The sequence below is a fragment of the Neovison vison genome, chromosome 5 (genome assembly GCF_020171115.1).
Source record: "Neovison vison isolate M4711 chromosome 5, ASM_NN_V1, whole genome shotgun sequence".
In the NCBI taxonomy this organism is placed as follows: Eukaryota; Metazoa; Chordata; class Mammalia; order Carnivora; family Mustelidae; genus Neogale; species Neogale vison.
Window position 1 is genome coordinate 107658423 of NC_058095.1, and position 21877 is coordinate 107680299.

General features: G+C 39.4%; 1 protein-coding gene across 3 annotated transcripts in view; it reads right to left on the minus strand.

The window, feature by feature from the left end:
• Positions 1 to 4728: 4728 nt before the first annotated feature.
• CYSLTR2 (cysteinyl leukotriene receptor 2) overlaps positions 4729 to 21877 on the minus strand; it is a 31457-nt gene continuing 14308 nt past the window's right edge. Inside the window, exons 2-3 of one of the 3 annotated variants that reach the window (XM_044250670.1) lie at positions 18952 to 19149; positions 4729 to 6180 (exon numbers count right to left, since the gene is read on the minus strand). In XM_044250670.1, the coding sequence (XP_044106605.1) occupies positions 5142 to 6179 (1038 nt within the window). In that variant the 5' untranslated portion in view covers position 6180; positions 18952 to 19149 and the 3' untranslated portion in view covers positions 4729 to 5141. Of the gene's footprint in view, positions 6181 to 11101; positions 11174 to 18951; positions 19150 to 19174; positions 19257 to 21877 lie in introns of those variants that run through there. The other 2 variants (XM_044250671.1, XR_006384766.1) reach the window with 2 other exon arrangements.

The window sequence follows — 21877 nt, forward strand, 5'->3', positions numbered from 1 at the left end:
AGTAAGAATAGAAGTAACAGTTTTATTCTTCCTTAATTCAAACATTTTTGTTTGTTTGAAGGATCTTGTGAATAAAGAAAGCATCATGCTTCATTTTAAAAAAATTAATTTACAGCAGACTCGAAGCACCTATCCCCACAAGGCTAATAGGAAATTCCATCTTAGCCATTATATGGGTTCTCCAACTTGAGAGTTATACAAGAGTTTGTTTTTCCCTGACTTGAGGGTTATGCAAAGGTCCTGATGTTCTACATGAGCCAACACAGGCTGTAGTAGCTTCCTTCCATGTCCCACAGGCCCTGCTATGTCTGCCCCACGCTTGGCATGCAAGGATCTTTGGGGACAAGGAAGCAGGGGAAGGACCATGGGTCCCTGGGCTTAGAATTTTCAAGCAGCTGAAACTTCTGAGACCTTTCCAATTCCCCATGTAAATTAACCTCCGTTCCTGTCTATGTATCTTTGAACTCTCTGTGTATTCTCACATCAGTGCTATACTCTTTGCTTGTTAGAGCTTTCAAATACACACTAACTTTTTTTTCTTTTTTTTTTCATTTATTTATTTTCAGCATAACAGTATCATTATTTTTTCACCACACCCAGTGCTCTATGCAATCCATGCCCTCTATAATACCCACCACCTTGTGCCCCGACCTCCCACCCCTCCGCCACTTCAAACCCCTCAGATTGTTTTTCAGAGTCCATAGTCTCTCATGATTCACCACTTTTTAATAAGTTCTCTATTGTTAAAACTCTCCTTGCGGCTTTTATTAGCCATGAGTAGCTGCCCCTATCTACTTGGGGACAAAAATATCTTAGAGGAAGGATATCCTATCACCATATTCTCTGGATTACCCCCTCCCACCTACCTCCATTCCCCCCAACAGGGTCTCTATTTTCAAGCCCTTTTCCAGAAAGAAAAATGAAAGCTCTGTAGAAAGCCATCTCCCTTGTCCATCTCTCCTCGTAAACCTGTTTTTGGTCAGTTTGACAACATTTTTGCTGCAGAATACATTGTAAGTCATCTTAATTAAATCCAATGCAGAGAACTGGTCATTCAGAATAGTTACAAAACTTAATGGCATTTGCTTCTTAGGTCCCCACTGAAAACACAGAGTTGCAGTATCATAATTCCTCTAAAGCTGACACAACAAACACCCTTTCTCCCAGTTGAACAATTTGTGTACTTGCTTGAGGGGCTATCTAATCTTTCAAACAAAAAGAACTGTATCTAAAACTTTGGGACACTCTTGGCTTTCACTGTGGTAAATAAAGAAATCCATTTTGTTTTCTTCCTCAAGGACAACATTCTTTACCAGATGAGATGCTTCACCCTGACTGGAGAAAGGGAAAGTCTTGGAAAAAGGAAAAATAAGTCATTAAGCATGTATTCTCTCACACACCCACATACACACATACCCAGGCACCATAGATTTAAAGACACAATGACTCACAACCCCTCCATTACTGTTGATTCCAAGGATGTCGGTTGCTCTCAGGTACCCCAACTTTACCGGCTCACCCCTGGACAGTTGTTGAGATTTCTAATCACCTTTTGAAAATCCTTATGACTTTACAATATAAACTCCTATTTTAGCTTTTGTCTTTCTTCTAACCCATCATTCCTTCACACTCCTGAGCTGCTGGGGCCATTACATAGGTACCAGCCATGTTGGGCTTGGATGCCTGGCTGGCTGGCAGCTCTTTTCCACCTCACTTGTGGTGCAGGTGACTCACTATGTGGCCTCTGCAGTCCCATTTCACCCTTCTCCCAGCTGATATTTCAGTGGGTTTAACCCTCCTGCAGGTGTAGACGTTGACCATCCTTGCTGCATCAGAGAAATCCTTCCTTGGTCTAGTTTAGGAGCCGGGGTGTCATCTGAGTATTCTGATTAAAAGGAAGCCCAATGACTTTGTTTGGAGCAAGAGATACCCTGTTTCTTCTCCTGGATATAAGAAAGGGAGCATGTAGCCTCAGGCTGCTTGCAATCAGCTTGTTTCCATGAGGGGATTCAGCCATCAGACAGGGCCGATGCCTGGAGAAGAAGGCTCACAGAAGCCCCTGCTCTATAGTGCCTGAAGTCCAACTTCTCTCTGGATGTTAAGTTATGTGAGATAGTGACTGGATTGTTTAAGCCACTCGGAGTTGGGTTTTCTGCTGCTTGTCTCTAAAAAATATCCGGATATACTAAATAATCTCTGATCCTAGGAATTGATTCCAGCCATCCCAGGAGGGGTCTCCCCTCCCATGGCAGGGCTGGGTGGGTCTCCCTCAGAGGCCCAAGTCCAAGTTTAGCCATTTCCTGCTTTCCTTGCTCCTGTCTGTGTTCAGTGCCCATTTCTGGCAACCTTTCTTTTCTGTCTCATTTCTTTGAAAACGAAAAAACAAAACCCACAGAATCCATTTGACTTTTAAAGTTTAATTTAAACTTAATTTTTATTTCAACAATACATATTTACAAGTTAGATGGCTGAAAAGTTTTTAACAGGAAAAGAGAAATCTCCACCCTATTGTTCTACCCCTAACTCCCCAGAGGCCATCCCTGTCTCTCCTTTTCATTGTTTCTTCTGGACTACAGCTCCTGTTGCTAAATAACATTTTTCTACAGCTTTTGTCATTCCCTAGCTTTAGTTATTATGCATTTTCTGTGACAGAAGATGGAGATCTAGACATCTTACACCTCTCCCTCGCATACATACCCTCTCATTTCTTAAAAAAGTTGTATCACAGTATTTTGTTATTTACATTATTCTCTGTGTGAACATTATTTACAGCTGAGCCACATAGTGTACTACGATTGTATTTCTGTTCTTAAACAACTGTTTCTTTCTGCGAGCATTCAAGGATCACAGTGTCTTTTCCCTCGTTTATTTTTCTATGTATTTTCACTAGTTCATCCCAAGTTCTTCAAGAAAAATATAAATCCCTCCAATGCGTGCAAATCAATTAGTTTCTTTTTTCTTTTCTGCTATCACCAACATCTTATTTTCTTTACCTTTCTCCTATGTTGGATTCTTTGTTTCCTAGATCCCATGTTTTCCCCTATCTTGGCTTAATCATTTATTTTGGAGGAACACATCCTCCAGCGGGGTTCTGATAAAAAGTGCAAGGGTGATAAAGAGTGTTGAGACCTTCTATACTAAAAATGTCTATCTACCCTCTCATTTATTTGTAGGTGTTTTTCATGTTTGGGCCTTTGTGCCCTATGCCCCCACCCCCTGGCCTTGCTGGCCCCCAAGTGCAGTGGTCATTGACTATTCATAATTAATAGTGAGGCTCTAATAGGCTGACTAGGTGCTCTCTGAATGTGAGGGATTATTTGCAGTGTGGGCTTCCCTGTCAGGTAGGTAATAAGGGAGGTTCTGGCTTTTTTGTTAGGAAATCCTTAACAGTCTGTTAGTCTTTTTCTTGGGTTGGACAGTTTCCCCACAGTGGGATCCTATAGGCATCTGTTTTGATGGGATATGAGTCTGTCAGCATTCTGATAGCCACCCCCCCCAACCGGAGCTCCTGTTTACTATGAAGACATTTCCTTTCTTCCTAGCTTGAGACCACCACCTCCCTCCCACACTCTACTCTACCTGAGGTCAGTAACTCCAAAGAGAGTATCTTGTGAAAATGAGAAGGGGTAGGTGCCTGATGGGGAAAGGGAACTTTTATTCAGACCTTCAACCAATCTTCCTGGAGTTTTGTTGGGAAAGCAGTGGAGCAAACACCCAGCTATCTCTTCTCCACAGATATTTTTTAAACACTTACAAGCTGTGTGAACTTGAACAAGCTTCTTAATTACTCTGAGCTTCAGTTTTTTCATTCGTGAAGTAGAAACACAAGGCTTTGGTGTGAGGGTTAAATGGCGTTGCTGAATGCAAAATGTCTGGCACAGTCTGCCCAGCATGGAGAGGGCATTCAATTGTTCATGGTACAGTGGTCTGGGAGGTAGCAGTTGGTAGTCTCTCTAGGTTTGTTTCAGTAGACAAAAGAACCCCTTCCCAATATCCAGTTCTTTTCTATACTCCCTCAAAAGGAAAGTCACCCTATTCATGTTTTGCCAAAATATTAGTAGAATTTCAGAGGTACAACAACCTTTGCGACTTATCCTCTACCCCACACTCTCTCTCAGTGCCCAGAGCAACCTCCTCTGTTTTGGCTCCCACCCCATTGGATTAATGTGCAAGACTGAGAACTGAAGTGAAGTCAGTCCAAACCCAAATCCCAAGAGTAAAGCTGACTCCCTCTTCTCTGTATTTTCACCCATAATCCCTCTAATCCTAGGCAATGGCCTAGTTCTTCCTCCGACTCTTCCTATCCTTTCTAGCCTCCTGGCAAGAGAGAGGCAAAGAGAACTTTCTTGCCTTCAGTGTGCTAGAGCCTCTATCTCAGTACAAAATGAAATATCTCCCTACTTTTCACCAGCCCTTTCTTGCCCCAGACCTCCTCTCCCTTTCTCTCTCGCTATTCTTGTTTGGGACCTGTTAAAGGGCAACCTTCTTCACAAAGCTTTTTCAGTGAATTCCTAGGATGCTTTTCTTATCTGCTCTGGAACCTCCTTTAGCTTTGTTAACTGACTATATCTTTTTTTTTTTTTACAGATTTTATTTATTTATTTATTTGAGAGAGAGACAGTGAGAGAGAACATGGGAGGCGAGAAGGTCAGAGGGAGAAGCAGACTCCCCATAGAGCTGGGAGCCCGATGCGGGACTCGATCCCAGGACTCCAGGACCGTGACCTGAGCCGAAGGCAGTTGCTCAACCAACTGAGCCACCCAGGTGCCCCGTTAACTGACTATATCTTAAAGGATTGAAGATATAAGAGGGGCGGAGAAGCTGGACAAGTTGAGATTGTCTTAACCTTAATCTAGAATGCCTGGTGGGACCAAGATCTGGTACAGAATCTGACAAAAAGAAGCACACAATATGCTAAGCACTTTTTTCCCAGTCTGACATTTTAGGTTGCAAGACTAGTAGAGACTTTGCCTGCTACATTTCTTATCTAGACTCAACCACTGAAAACACACCTAATAAAATGTTTGAAGTAGGACTTGATTGACCTTTGTTGGAAATGGTGTAAATATATGGTCATTTGAGACTACGTGTGAATGAATGTGAGCACAAGGATACAAGAACAGGCCTTATCTACAAAACCCTTAAACTTGTGTTTCCTTTTTCAACCAGATGCAGACAGGAATGCTGCACTTTGTCTTCTGTAGGTGATCTTTTCTGAGTGTAGCCCTTAGCCTATCCTTAAAATTTTCCCCAGCAAAGTAATAGAGCAAAGGATTGAGGCACGTATTGGCTGCTGCCAAGGCCAATGTGATGACCACAGCTTTATGCAGCTTGTCTCTGCATACACCCACTTCCCATGCAAGCAGGTGGAGGGTTCTCAGTACATGATAGGGCAGGAAACACAGGAGGAAGATGATCAAGGCAATGATGATGGTGATAAGAGCCTTCTTGTGAGAAACCCGCACACCCAGTTCTGGGACCTTCACCTTTAACAGAGCTCGAATGATCAGCAGGTAACAAATGTTGAGCATGCAGAATGGCAGCAGGAAGCCCATCACCAAGGCAATGTAGTTCATGGTCTGCAGGTTAAAAATTTTACGCATATTCAGCTCTAAGCATAATGTGACACTGCCATTCCGCTCAGAGCCATTGTTCAGAAGCACTGCTGAGGAAGCCATGATAAGGAACCATATGATCCCACACAGAATCCAGGCACTCCTGGTGCTGGTGACGTGGAGGCGCCTGAAGGGGTGAACGGTTGCCAGGAAACGCACGATGCTCAGCACAGTCAGGAAATAAATGCTGCTGTACATGTTGACATACAGAGAATAAGACATAATCCTGCAGGCTAGGTCCCCAAATATCCAATTGGAGCCTCTGAGGTAATAGTCAGCTCTGAAGGGTAGTGTACTTGTGAATAAGAAATCTGAAATGGCCAGGTTTAGCATGAAAATATTCACAGACGTGGACTTCTTATAAGACTGCAGGAAAACGTATATGGAAAAGCCATTTCCCAAGGTTCCCCAGATAAATATTATCAGGTACACGGTAGGGTAAAAATCCTTTTTGAAGTTTTCAATTGTACAGTTCCCATTGCTGTTGTTACTGGTGAAGGTGCCATTGGATTCCATTTCTGGTATGGTGGTGGATGGAGGCAAGAACATAAGTTTTCTCTTCATCCTAGATTTAAAAAAACACACACACAAAAAGTTACTTCTTGTTCACTACTTACAGCTTTTCAGATTTTAATGAAACAGAAATACTAGCTTTTCTTTGCTACTTGAGTCAAAAAATATCTGAAAAGTCTTTACTGTATGCTCCATTATAAATTTCTAGAATGCAAAATAAACATTAATTTATTTGGTTAAAGCCAAAGCTTCAAACTTGGGAGACCTTTGGCTGAGTGCCTATGCTAATACTACAGCTAAATCTACCAAAGAGCAGTTGGCTCATCAGAATGTATGAAATACAAAAGGAAATGGCACAAATTTTCAAGTGCTAAAAGAAAACTCTACCAACCCAGAGGTTCTATATGCTGCAAAAATACCCTTCAAGGGGCGCCTGGGTGGCTCAGTGGGTTAAAGCCTCTGCTTTCGGCTCAGGTCATGATCCCAAGGTCCTGGGATTGAGCCCCACATTGGGCTCTCTGCTCAGCAGGGAGCCTGCTTCCTCCTCTCTCTCTGCCTGCCTCTCTGCCTACTTGTGATCTCTGTCTGTCAAATAACTAAATAAAATCTTTAAAAAAAAAATACCCTTCAAATATGAAGGACAAGTCAAGACATTCTTAGATGATGGAAATCTAAGAGAATTTGTTGCCAGCAGACCTATCCTAAATGAATGGCTAAAAGAAGTCCTCTAGACAGAAAGGAATCAATAAAAGAAAGAACCTAAGAACATAAAAAAAAAGGTAAGACATGAAAAGCAAAAATATATAAGTAAGTACAAGAGGATTTTCTTCTTTTTTTGAGTCTAAGTTATGTTTAATGATTGAAACAAAAACTCTAACATTGATGGGATTTGATATGATGTAGGGGAATTTTTAAAGATAATTTATTGTAATTGGGGGAGGGTAAAGGGATATAAAAGAGATAAGTTTTCCACACTTTGCTTGAGTTGGTAAAATGATGATGTCAATAGACTGTGGTTAGTGACATATGTATAATGTAACACCTAGAGCAGCCATTATCAGAAGAGACCCCGAATTGCTAAGGAAATGTTGAAAAACAAAAATAAAACTGGCGGCATCACATTACCTGATTTCAAGCTTTACTACAAAGCTGTGATCACCAAGACAGCATGGTACTGGCATAAAAACAGACACATAGACCAGTGGAACAGAGTAGAGAGCCCTGATATGGACCCTCAACTCTATGGTCAAATAATCTTCGACAAAACAGGAAAAAATATACAGTGGAAAAAAGACAGTCTCTTCAATAAATGGTGCTGGGAAAACTGGACAGCTATATGTAGAAGAATGAAACTTGACCATTCTCTTACACCGTACACAAAGATAAACTCAAAATGGATAAAAGACCTCAATGTGAGACAGGAATCCATCAGAACCCTAGAGGAGAACATAGGCAGTAACCTCTTCAATATCAGCCACAGCAACTTCTTTCAAGATATGTCCCCAAAGGCAAAGGAAACAAAAGTGAAAATGAACTTTTGGGACTTCATCAAGATCAAAAGCTTCTGCACAGCAAAGGAAACAGTCAAGAAAACAAAGAGGCAACCCACAGAATGGGAGAAGATATTTGCAAATGACAGTACAGACAAAAGGCTGATATCCAGGATCTATAATGAACTCCTCAAACTCAACACACAAAACAGATAATCATATCAAAAAATGGGCAGAAGATATGGACAGACACTTCTCCAATGAAGACATACAAATGGCTATCAGAAACATGAAAAAATATTCATCATCATTAGCCATCAGGGAGATTCAAATTAAAACCACATTGAGATATCATCTTACACCAGTTAGAATGGCCAAAATTAGCAAGACAGGAAACAACATGTGTTGGAGAGGATGTGGAGAAAGGGGAACCCTCTTACACTGTTGGTGGGAATGCAAGCTGGTGCAGCCTCTTTGGAGAACAATGTGGAGATTCCTCAAGAAATTAAAAATAGAGCTTCCCTATGACCCTGCCATTGCACTACTGGGTATTTACCCCAAAGATACAGATGTAGTGAAAAGAAGGGCCATCTGTACCACAATGTTTATAGCAGCAATGACCACAGTCGCCGAACTGTGGAAAGAACCAAGATGCCCTTCAATGGACGACTGGATAAGGAAGATGTGGTCCATATACACTATGGAGATTATGCCTCCATCAGAAAGGATGAATACCCAACTTTTGTAGCAACATGGACGGGACTGGAAGAGATTATGCAGAGTGAAATAAGTCAAGCAGAGAGAGTCAGTTATTATATGGTCTCACTTATTTGTGGAGCATAACAAATAAAAGGAAGGACATGGGGAGATGGAGAGGAGAAGAGAGCTGAGGGAAATTGGAGGGGGAGATGAACCATGAGAGACTATGGACTCTGGAAAACAACCTGAGGGTTTTGAATGGGCGGGGGGGTGGCACGTTGGGGGAACCAGGTGGTGGGTATTGGGGAGGGTGCGTATTGCATGGAGCACTGGGTGTGGTGCAAAAACAATGAATACTGTTATGCTAAAAAGAAATTAAAAAATAATAATAATAAAAGCTATACAAAGAGATATGCTCAAATACACAAGAGATAAATCAAAACAGAATTCTGAAAAGTGTTCAAATAATCACCAGGAAGATAGGAAAAAGAAAATAAATAATGCAAATAGAAAAATAAAATAAGGACGCCTGGGTGGCGCAGTTGGTTAAACGACTGCCTCCGGCTCAGGGCGTGATCCTGGAGTCCCGGGATCGAGTCCCACATCAGGCTCCCAGCTCCATGGGGAGTCTGCTTCTCCCTCTGACCTTCTCCTCGCTCATGCTCTCTCTCACTATCTCTCTCTCTCTCAAATAAATAAAATAAAAATCTTAAAAAAAAAAAAGAAAAATAAAATAAAATGGCAGACTTATCTCTAACAAAAAATAATTATATTTAACATAAATAGTCTAAAGATGCCAATTAAAATACAGATTTTATATATATATATATGAAATATGCTTATATAAGAAATTCACTTCAAATAATAGTATTGGCAGGTTGAAAGTAAAAGGATGAAACACACATGCCATGCAAACATTAATCAAAGGAAATAAGGGTTGGCTCTTAATATCAGATAATGTAAACTTCAGAACAGAGAAAATTCCGGGAGAGGGACATTATATTATGATAAAAGAGCTTATCTGCCAAAAGGACATACCAGTTCAAAATGTGTATGCACCAAACAACAGAGTTACATACTATGTGAAGGAAAACTGATAGAATTGAAAGGAGAAATACACAAGTCCACTGTAATAGTTGGTAACTTCAAAACCCTGTCTCAGTAACAGATAGAGCAAATAGGCAAAAACTCAGCAAGAATATGGAACACCTCAAATACAAGATCAACCAACAGGAACCAACTGTCATTTATAAAATACTCTATTCAGCAACAGCAGGAAACACATTTCTTCAAGTGCTCACAGAACATATAGCCAAAAAAACCATATCCTGGGCCATAAAACAAACCTCAACAGATTTAAAAGAACTGAAATCATACAGAGTGTGCTCTATAACTACTATGGAATCAAACTAGAAATCAATAGCAGAAATATAGAAAACCCCCAATTTTTGGAAACTAACAACACACTTCTAAATATTCCATGGGTCAAGGAGGAAGTCTCAAGGGAAACCAATAATGTACTGAACTGAATAAAAATGAAAATGCACCATATCAAAATTTGTGGAGTACAGCCAAAGCAAAGCTGACAGAAAACTGTATAACACTAAATGCATACAGGACCAAAGAAAAAGTTTTAAATCAGTCATCTAGGCTATCATCTCAAGAAGGTTAAAAAAAAAAAAAAAAACCTTTAAAAGTGGAATAAACTCAGGGAACCTGGGTAGCTCGGTTGTTTAGGTGTCCAACTCTTAATCTCAGCTCAGGTCTTAATCTCAGGGTCATGAATTCAAGCCCTGCATGGGGCTCCAAGCCGAGCATGGAGCTTACTTAAAAAAAAAAAAAAAAAAAAAAAAGTGAAATAAGCCCAAAGCAAGCAAAATTAGGGAAATAATAAAGGTAAAAGCAGAAATCAAAGAAATTAAAAACAGAAAAAAATAGAGAAAAATCAATGAAAGAAACAGCTTGTTCTTTGAAAAGATCAATACAATCAACAAACTTATAGCAAGATAGACGAAGGTAAAAATAGAGCAGACACAAATTGCCATTATTAAGAATGAAACAGGGGACATAATTATAGACACTACAAACATCAAAAGTATAAGGAAATACTATGAATACCTCTACATGCATAAATTTGATAACTTAGGTGAAATGAACTAATTCCTTAAAAATAAAAAAAACCTACTTCAACTCACCAAATATAAAATGATAATTAGAACTACTGAGAAAATTACAATTTAAACTCTCAAAAAGAATCTCTAAGTCCAGGTGGTATCACTGGAGAATACTACCAAATTCTACCTTATTTAAATAAGAATTAACATCAATTTCATAAAATCTCTTCCAGAAAACAGGAGAGGAGGATACACTTCTCAATTTATTTTATGAAGCTACTATTACCTTGATATCAAAACCAGACACATTATAACACAAAAGACTACAAATCAATATTTCCTATGAATACTGACACAATATCTTAGCAAAATATTAGCAAATAAAATTTAGCAATATTACAAAAGAATTATGCACCACAACCAAGCAGGATTTATTTCATGCATTCAAGTCTTGTTCAATATTCAATATAATTCATGTAAAAATTGTATTTTTTTAGTGTTAATGTCATATTCATCTACAGTGTTCCTCTTCTTTTTTTTTAAATTGTTATGTTAGTCACCATACAGTACATCATTGGTTTTTGATGAAGTGTTCCATGATTCATTGCCTTTTTTTCTTCTTTCAATTCCTCTTTCTCTTTTTTTCCTCTCTTAGGAAATGAATGATTACCTGATCAAGAGTCCCTCACTCTTTTTGTGCACATTTCTAGGAACATATGGTCTAGATAAACAGGCAAAATGTCTGAAATAAAAGGAGACAAATTTATTAAGATGTATTTCATTTTGCGGACACTAAACATGTATTTACATTAATAGCTTTTATTATTACAGTTGTAAGGAAAAAAAGAAAGGGCATTATATACAAGTTAAAAGAAGATACCAATTTTAGCATGTTTCAGTCTTTTAAAAATTAATTTAGTATATAACAACTAGTGTCAGCACAATATTTTGATTTGAACCAGGCCAGGGTTGATTTTCCATTGGCTAAACTGAATTTCCTCCATGGAATTTGTGAATTAAGCAATATTCCACCATTTCCCTTAAGTTGTTTAAAATTTAAAATTATACATATAAATTTGTATTTAACTAAAAGGGATGGTGACCATGAGTCCTTTTTAAAAGCTTAATTTTATGACATTCTTACTTTGGGACAAATCGTAAGAATTTCATGTTTTAACTAGCAGCCACTATGTAACTATATTGTTTAAGAGCTCCAGGAGCTCCAGCAAGGCTTCTAGAGGCCTTAAGTGAACTTTGCCACTTAGTTCTATGGTCGCCACTAAACTTAATAATCTCCCTGTTGGGTGCACCTGGTTAGCTCAGTAGGCTGGGAATGGAACTCTTGATCTCTGGGTCCTGAGTTCAAGCCCCACATTGGGTGTAGGGATTACTTAAAATAAATAAATTGTCTCCCGGGGTTGTACAGAACTTCCTATTGATAGAAATGACTTGGGACTTTTCAGCCAATCGCATAACCTGCTATACAATTTTGTTGGTTTCCCTTAAAACATCACCATCCATTGCTGTAACATTAAACCAAGCTACCCTTCTTTCCTCATCTATATATGTATGTGTATATATATATATACACACACACACATATATATATATACATATACACATATATGTGTATATATATGTATATAAAAGCTCATGATTGTTTATCTTAGTAACCGAGGTGTCCATACCTTTCATGGACCTTCTAGATTCTCCCTTGCATATCCCTGATTTAATTTTGTTAGTTGGGTGGCTCATACTTAGAAAGTAAAATAAAATTGTCAAACAGGCTATGCTGTTGGTGATGTGAATTTATCCTTGAAATATAAGCTTTACCTTGAAATAAAATATTCAGATGGATAAGTTAATTGCCTTTACACACACTTGCTGACAAATGGATAAAAGAACAAATATTTATACTGATACATAGAATATGATTTTGGATTCATTCATGAATTCAAAATATTTTAGAAATAGAGATTTCTCAAAATGGATGAAAGACCTCAATGCGAGACAGGAATCCATCAGAACCCTAGAGGAGAACATGGGCAGTAATCTCTTCGATATCAGCCACAGCAACTTCTTTCAAGATATGTCCCCAAAGGCAAAGGAAACAAAAGCCAAAATAAACTTTTGGGACTTCATCAAGATCAAAAGCTTCTGCACAGCAAAGGAAACAGTCAAGAAAACAAAGAGGCAACCCACGGAATGGGAGAAGATATTTGCAAATGACAGTACAGACAAAAGGCTGATATCCAGGATCTATAATGAACTTCTCAAACTCAACACACACAAAACAGACAATCATATCAAAAAATGGGCAGAAGATATGGACAGACACTTCTCCAATGAAGACATACAAATGGTTATCAGAAACATGAAAAAATGTTCATCATCATTAGCCATCAGGGAGATTCAAATTAAAACCACATTGAGATATCATCTTACACCAGTTAGAATGGCCAAAATTAGCAAGACAGGAAACAACATGTGTTGGAGAGGATGTGGAGAAAGGGGAACCCTCTTACACTGTTGGTGGGAATGCAAGCTGGTGCAGCCTCTTTGGAGAACAATGTGGAGATTCCTCAAGAAATTAAAAATAGAGCTTCCCTATGACCCTGCCATTGCACTACTGGGTATTTACCCCAAAGATACAGATGTAGTGAAAAGAAGGGCCATCTGTACCCCAATGTTTATAGCAGCAATGACCACAGTCGCCGAACTGTGGAAAGAACCATGATGCCCTTCAATGGACGACTGGATAAGGAAGATGTGGTCCATATACACTATGGAGATTATGCCTCCATCAGAAAGGACGAATACCCAACTTTTGTAGCAACATGGACAGGACTGGAAGAGATTATGCTGAGTGAAATAAGTCAAGCAGAGAGAGCCAATTATCATATGGTTTCACTTATTTGTGGAGCATAATAAATAGCATGGAGGACATGGGGAAAAAGAGAGGAGAAGGGAGTTGGGGGAAATTGGAAGGGGAGGTGAACCATGAGAGAATATGGACTCTGAAAAACAATCTGAGGGTTTTGAAGGGGCGGGGGTTGAGAGGTCAGGGTACCAGGTGGTGGGTATTATAGAGGGCACGGATTGCATGGAGCACTGGGTGTGGTGCAAAAATAATGAATACTATTATGCTGAAAATAAAAAATAAATTTAAAAAAAGAAATAGAGATTTCTATTAAAGATTATTAAAGCATAACTGACATATAACATTATGTTAATTTTAAATGTACAACATGACTTTGGGAAAGGATCACCAAAATGAGTCTAGTTACCATCCACCACCACACATAATCAACAGATTTTTTTCTCTTATGATGAGAACTTCCCAAGATCTACTTTCTTAGCAACTTTCAAATATGCAGGAAATATTATTGACTATAGGTACCACACTGTACATCTCCCTGACTTATTTTAATAATCAGAAGTTTGTACCTCTGGATGTCCTTCACCCATGTCTCCTACTCCCACCCCCCTCCTCTGGCAGCCCCCAATCCGGTCTCTCTTTATGAGTTTTATTTTGTTTATTCATTTGTTTCTCAGACTCCATATATAAGTGAAATCACATGGTATTTGTTTTTTCTCTGTCTGAATTATTTTACTTAGCATAATACCCCAGAGGTTCTTAATTATTTTCTTTTTTTTTTCCAATTTATTTATTTTCATAAAAACAGTATTCATTATTTTTTCACCACACCCAGTGCTCCATGCAAGCCGTGCCCTCTATAATACCCACCACCTGGTACCCCAACCTCCCACCCCCCCACCACTTCAAACCCCTCAGATTGTTTTTCAGAGTCCATAGTCTCTCATGGTTCATCTCCCCTTCCAATTTACCCAAAAGCACATACCCTCCCCAATGTCCATAACCCTACCCCCTTCTCCCAACCCCCCTCCCCCCAGCAACCCACAGTTTGTCTTAATTATTTTCTTAATTACTGCTCTAAAATTCAGCCATCTTTAAGAGTCGGCAATAAAGTTTTAGAAAATGCAAAAAAAAAAAAAAAGGATCAAGTAAACAATGGATCAAAGGTAAACAATGGATCAAAGAACCCTGAGATGCTTTGCTATTTATTACCCAAAGATACAGCCATAATAAAAGTAGAGTTTAGCAAGGCTGCTTCATGATATTACCTGTAACAGCAGAGATAAACTGGTGATGGTATTAAACCAACACTGGCAGGGTAATTTGAAGGCTATCGCTAAGGATGCTCCCATGTATGCCCCATCTGCCATCAACACAATTCTAGCAAGTCTGTAAAGGTAGAACATGGACATCCACAGTCCCAACGCTCCTTTGAACATCTCCAGAAAGTCTATGAATGTGTTCTGGTTATTGTTCATTCTCAGAGTGTGTCAAGGCTTTTCTTTGCTACAGAGCTCTGTAGAAAAAAAAATTGCTTAATTTGGGAATCCCAAATTGTCTCTTCTGTAAGACATACATTTCATTGATAGAGTCATCAAAGAACCATAAAGCTTTAACTTTTACTTAGTAACGTCACTGTCCTTATCCATAGACCACAGGGAAAGTAACAAGAACGAATGGCATTCTCATACCCTCAACCTTCTCATGATTGAAGTATTTCCACTGGCCTTGATTGCAGGCAATGAGATCAGCCCCTCCTAGAACCCACAAATTACCTGAGTTTACAAACTCATATTACAAACTCCTCTTAATTTGTTTGTAATTGCTTAATTTGTTTACTTAATTTGTAAACCCTTCCCCCTCCTCCTCCTCCTCCTCCTTCTTTTTTTTTTTTTTTTAAGTAGACTTCACATCCAACATGGAGCCCAATGTGGGGCTTGAACTCACAACCCTGAGACCATGACCTGAGCTCAAGAGTTAGGGACACTTAACTAAGCCACCCAGGCACCCCTCTGGGTTGATATTTTCTTAGATCATAGCTACTGTTCTGAATTTAACAGATTACTGACAAAACTTAATAAATAAAACCAACTGGGACGCCTGGGTGGCTCAGTTGGTTAAGCGGCTGCCTTCGGCTCAGGTCATGATTCCAGCGTCCTGGGATCGAGTCCCACATTGGGCTCCTTGCTCGGCGGGGAGCCTGCTTCTCCCTCTGTCTCTGCCTGCCATTCTGTCTGCCTGTGCTTGCTCTCTCTCTCTCTCTGACAAATAAATAAAATCTTAAAAAATAAATAAATAAATAAAACCAACCAAAAAAAACAAATGAAAAATACTTCAAGATGTAAATTTTCTTCTCTCAATCCCTTCTGATAGTTAAGTTTCTCCTCACATAATTAACCCTAATTTCAGTCTTATCAAAATTATATATTGATCCCATATCAACAAAATGCTTCTGCCAAAGTCCTTACAACCCTATCAGCAAAACCTAACCCTTTGGGAGTGGGAACAAAGATTGAGTCTAACCTGGGTAGAAATCATTGCTTTATTTTCTTCAACAACCTTCCAGCCTGCGTTGCAGGACCTGTTTGACTCCACTGAAGGCATCTGTCCACCTCCAAGGACTCTCCACCACAGATACTCAATAAAGAAAAAGTCTCATTCCTATTATGAGAAATGAATCTTAAATTCCCGGTTACCACTTGTCTACTTCTTATGGAGACATCGAGCTTATACCCACCCCCCACACTAACTCACCCTGTGTATTCAATATCATTGTTAGAGGACATTACGTTTCCCTAAAAAGTTACAGAGAGACATCTAAGAGAGTCAGGCACACGCTAATTGAGAGAAGTCTCTCTCAGGAGAGAGAACAGACTGCCCGGTGTACATAATGAGCAACCAACCACCAGAGCTGGAATAATGCAATCGGAAAGAATCACTCATAACTTGTTTTTGACCCTGGGGAGAGCATTATGTATTCCTAAAATTTGTATGGAATCAGAAGAGACCCCGAATCGCTAAGGAAATGTTGAAAAACAAAAATAAAGCTGGCGGCATCACCTTACCTGATTTCAAGCTTTATTACAAAGCTGTGATCACCAAGACAGCATGGTACTGGCATAAAAACAGACACATAGACCAGTGGAACAGAGTAGAGAGCCCTGATATGGACCCTCAACTCTATGGTCAATTAATCTTCGACAAAACAGGAAAAAATATACAGTGGAAAAAAGACAGTCTCTTCAATAAATGGTGCTGGGAAAACTGGACAGCTATATGTAGAAGAATGAAACTCGACCATTCTCTTACACCGTACACAAAGATCAACTCAAAATGGATAAAAGACCTCAACGTGAGACAGGAATCTATCAGAATCTTAGAGGAGAACATAGGCAGTAATCTCTTTGATATCAGCCACAGCAACTTCTTTCAAGATACGTCTCCAAAGGCAAAGGAAACAAAAGCGAAAATAAACTTCTGGGACTTCATCAAAATCAAAAGCTTCAGCACAGCAAAGGAAACAGTCAAAAAAACAAAGAGGCAACCCACGGAATGGGAGAAGATATTTGCAAATGACAGTACAGACAAAAGGTTGATATCCAGGATCTATAATGAACTCCTCAAACTCAACCCACACGAAACAGACAAACACATCAAAAAATGGGCAGAAGATATGAACAGACACTTCTCCAATCAAGACATACAAATGGCTATCAGACACATGAAAAAATGCTCATCATCATTAGCCCTCAGGGAGATTCAAATTAAAACCACATTGAGATATCACCTTACACCAGTTAGAATGGCATTATGTATTTAAAGTATACAACTTCTGCTCTGGAACCAGATAAAAACTCGCTCCTTGGTCAAATGCTAGCCAGGCTCCTCGGAGCCCTCTTCTTGCTAGGCTTCCCACTTGAATAAAGGACTAACAGTTTTTTGGCTTTTGTCTTTTCTGTGTTAGCATTTTTTTAAAATTACAAAAATGACAGTAGGTCGTAAATGCTGTTTTGTCATCTGTAAACAATTTTCCTATAAACAAAATGTCACAATCGTTTTCCTATTTGATAGATTTTCTACTACAACACGAAAAAATATTTGCTTGTGTAAACAGTAAGGATATAACTTGACTCTAAGCCAGACAACTTTGCCTCATGCCCAAACACATAAGAATTAGTGGTAAGACGGAGGAGAAAACATTTCTGAAAGGGTAGACGACCTAGCCTAACCACATAAATATGCAACAACTGTTCATACAGTTTATGAGGGTTTCTCAACCTATGTTTGCCACACTCTTTCTTTTTTAAAAAATATTTTTTATTTAAATTAAATTAACATACAATATATTATTGATTTCAGAGGTACAGGCCTGTGATTCTTCAGTCTTATACCCAGTGCTCATTACATCACATGCCCTCCTTAATGAAGGACTAAGAGGGGCGCCTGGATGGCTCAGTCGGTTAAGTGGCTGCCTTTGGCTCAGGTCACGATCCCAGAGTCCTGGGATTGAGCCTCGCATTGGGCTCCCTGATCAGTGGGGAGCCTTGTTCTCCCTTTCCCTCTGCCTGCCTCTCTGCCTACTTGTGTTCTCTATCTCTCTGTCAAATAAATAAATAAAATCTTTTTTAAAAACAAAGGACTAAGAGGTTTTTTTTTTAACAGTTTAGGGCTACATCTCTAGGATGACCATAACCTCCCCTTCTTATAGAGCCTGAAAAAACTCAAGGCAATCGAAAGAACTTACTGTTTGTTCCAGCCAACACCTGAAGATAGGCCTCCTGTCTCCCTCCCTTAGGAGGGTTAGCATCCGAAGCTTCAGAAGCGTCAGTTAGCAAACCCAGATGCAGTTCACGTACGCCAACCTCCCCTTCCCATTTTTGGTAGTTTTTCACTTCCCTGACTCTGCTGAACACCTGTTTACCCCCTCTCTAATCCTTCATTCTTCCTTAAAAACATCCATTCACCTCTGTAAAAAATGAAGTTGAGTTCAGTTAATGTTGGGCTCTTTTCTCTACTATAAGAGTATATTACTGATTAAAATCTGTCCTTCCTTTAACTAATATCTGGCTTTGTTTATCTTTGACAAAGCCCAGGTTTAAATGTAAATTCGTTAGGGAGAGTTGTCATAGATAATAACACAGTCCTTACTTTCTCCTTAACTAGCCAAAGAGAATTTTCTACTAGAGTAAACACTTACTACTGCACCTGTATAAATATTACATAACAGCCTAAGACTTAAGGTATGGGAATAGGGAACCTTGCTGGATGTCTAGAAAAGAACAGGAGGATCAGGGGACATGTTTTCATTATCGGAGTATGATAGTGTGGGTCCCTATTTTTCAGTCTGTTATATGAACTAACCATTCTTGTTCCTGAATATGAACAAGATTTTTGTTCTTGAATATTACCCCCGAAGTATCCAATGCAGCATAAATCCTATTATAATTCCTAACATCCTCTTTCTGAAATGCCCCAATTTCCCTTCATGTGCATTTTGCCTTGACACAAGTCAATAGACCTAACTTTGTTCAACAACCGGTATGTTCCCAATGGCCTTGGCTAGAAGACATTGACTCTGAGAATCCACATAAAGATCTAAAGAATAAAAAAGTTATGGTAAAACATTAGTTAAGTTAACCTACCCAAAGAGATGGTTTGTTAATATATTTTAATGCTGCAAGGATGTTTTTCAATTCTCCTTTAGACACTTATGTGAAGGTGTAACTCAGAAAACATGGTTGACATGTAAATGATGTACCAAAAAAAAAAAAAAAAGGTTTTTTCTTTAATTCAGCATTTCCCAAAGTATCTTCCACAGAATATGAATTCCATAGGATGATCTGTAAAAGACAAGCTTTCCATGTTTAAATCAGCTTGAGAAATATTGTAACCTCTAGTATTCTTCTCTTGGAGATTCATAATGCACATTAAAGGCTCTATGGGGGTCCTGCAGAAAGACAGAAAAAAAGACAGCTTGATTTACACACAGTAACCTTCCCTTTTTTTGATCCTAAGAACTTTTGTGCACATTAGCATATTTTAATACTCCACAGAACTAATGTTCTACATAATCTTACTTACGGGGAAATTCTGATGTTAGTATATAATTTTTCTGGAGCAGGAATTTTTGATAGAAGAGAAAGAGAACCCCCACCCAATGGACCAGTCCAACCAGCAAGTGTTCAAGTGTTTGGAGTTAAGGAGTTCTAAGCACTTACTTCTGGGCAAACCAGCATTTCTGAGCATCCATTCTTCATTTGTAAAATGGAGATTTATTAATTTCCTAAGGCTGCCTTCACAAAGTACCACAAACCTGGAGGCTTAAACAACAGAAATGTATTCTCTCACAGTTCTGGAGGCTAGACATCTGAAATCCAGGTGTCAGTTGGGCCATACTCCCTTAGAAACCTCTAGGGAAGACATCTTCCTTGCCTTTTTTAGCTTCTAGTGGCTACCAGCAATCTTTGGTTTTCCTTGGCTTGTGGATGTGTCACTCCAATCTCTTGCCTTTCCCATGGTATTTTCTTCTGTGTCTTCACATCATCTTCCTACTACATATTCTATGTTCCTGTGTCTTCTTCTCTTCTTACAAGAACCCAGGTCTTTTGGCTTAGGACCCATCTTACTCCAGTAGGACCTCATCTTAATTAAATCCATCTACAAAAATCCTATTTCCAAATAAGGTCACATTCACAGGTACCTGGGATTAGGACTTGGATCTGTCTTTTTGGGGAGATATAATTCAACCCACAACAAGGATATATAACATTGATTTCATGGGGTTGTTGTAACCATTAAATGAGTGAGAGAGAGAGAGTGCTTCACACAGTACTTGGTACTGGATAAATGCCCCCTTGCTCTTCCACCCTCAGGAATGTATGTAGGAATGATCTTGCTTCGACATCTGTCATTCCACTGACCATGAGGGTGATGACCTCAGTTCTCATGTTTGTATGAAGTGTAAAAAGTAGACTCCTCTTCGTGTTTTTTAGAAGGGCATACTGTACAGAAATACTGACAACTCTTGGATTTTTCTGACAAGTTTATGAAGAAAATCTCTCAAACAACTCCACTCTTATGCTTTCAGTCCATTTCTATCAGGCAGCCTTCTAATAACCCATCTGCTCCATCAGGCCTCTCTGGAAGGGTGGACTTTGAATCGTGAGCTGAAAGGTTATAATAAAGGGAACATAGAACCTCCCATTATAAACATTCAAACCAGAATAACAAGAATTCTGGGCTAAAAATTATTTCCCTGTGAGTTGGACTTGTGTAAATTGATTTCTTTAGGCCTAGGAGTAGACTGACAAGATGAGAATTCTCATATGCAGAGCTGAGGGCCACCTCTTATTTCGGAGAGGACCATAGGGCCTTCATTGTGATGACATGAATCATGGCTCTCTGTTTTTTTTTTTTTTTTTCCAATTTATTTATTTTCAGAAAAAACAGTATTCATTATTTTTTCACCACACCCAGTGCTCCATGCAAGCCGTGCCCTCTATAATACCCACCACCTGGTACCCCAACCTCCCACCCCCCCCACCACTTCAAACCCCTCAGATTGTTTTTCAGAGTCCATAGTCTCTCACGGTCGCCAAACTATGGAAAGAACCAAGATGCCCTTCAACAGATGAATGGATAAGGAAGATGTGGTCCATATACACTATGGAGGATTATGCCTCCATCAGAAAGGATGAATACCCAACTTTTGTAGCAACATGGACGGGACTGGAAGAGATTATGCTGAGTGAAATAAGTCAAGCAGAGAGAGTCAATTATCATATGGTTTCACTTATTTGTGGGCAAAATGGCTCTCTGTTTTTGATCTGTCTCAACAGCAAGTCTGAGGTTTCTTGCTTGGGTTATAGGGAGAATGGTGAGGCCATCAGCTGGGATGAGGAGAGCATGCTCTAGAGCTTAGGAGACAGCTCAAGGTAGAGAAGCAGTTCAGAAAGATGGCCACACAGAGGCTGGATTCTGTAAGCCTAACTGAGGAAAGGGAATACAGCAAAATGAGGAAGTTAGAGACAGTGTTTGAACTCATCTTACAGGGAATTAAAATTTCTATTGGTTGGCAGGACTAGGACAGAAGGATCAAACCCCAAATCCCAAAATGCTAGAAGTGGTACAGGCAGCACAACCCAAGTCCATGAAGCAAGCCTGGAGCTGGATTCAATGTCACAATTATGTGTCTGGAAGGGCGGAGCACTAAAACCAGGGTCAACAAACAGAGCCTTGGGGACAAAGAGACAAGGCATGAGAAATAAGACTGGTATACGCCCAGCCAGAGGAATTCCCATATTCCCAGGGAGTCCCAGGGGTTTCATTACAAATGGCTTTTTTTTTTTTTTTTTTGGTGGGGGGTGGGGGAAGGATGGAGTCTTATCCGTATGACCATACAGAATCTATTCTAGTCTTAAAGACCCTAACTTTGGAGCCAGGATTCTGATAGAATCTTAGGGAAAGCTCATATCTAACAGACCAGGGAAGAATCTGAAAAAAGTAGAAATGGACCTAAAAATGATCAATCTTTAGACTTTTTGACCATGAAGACCACAGCTCCTGCCT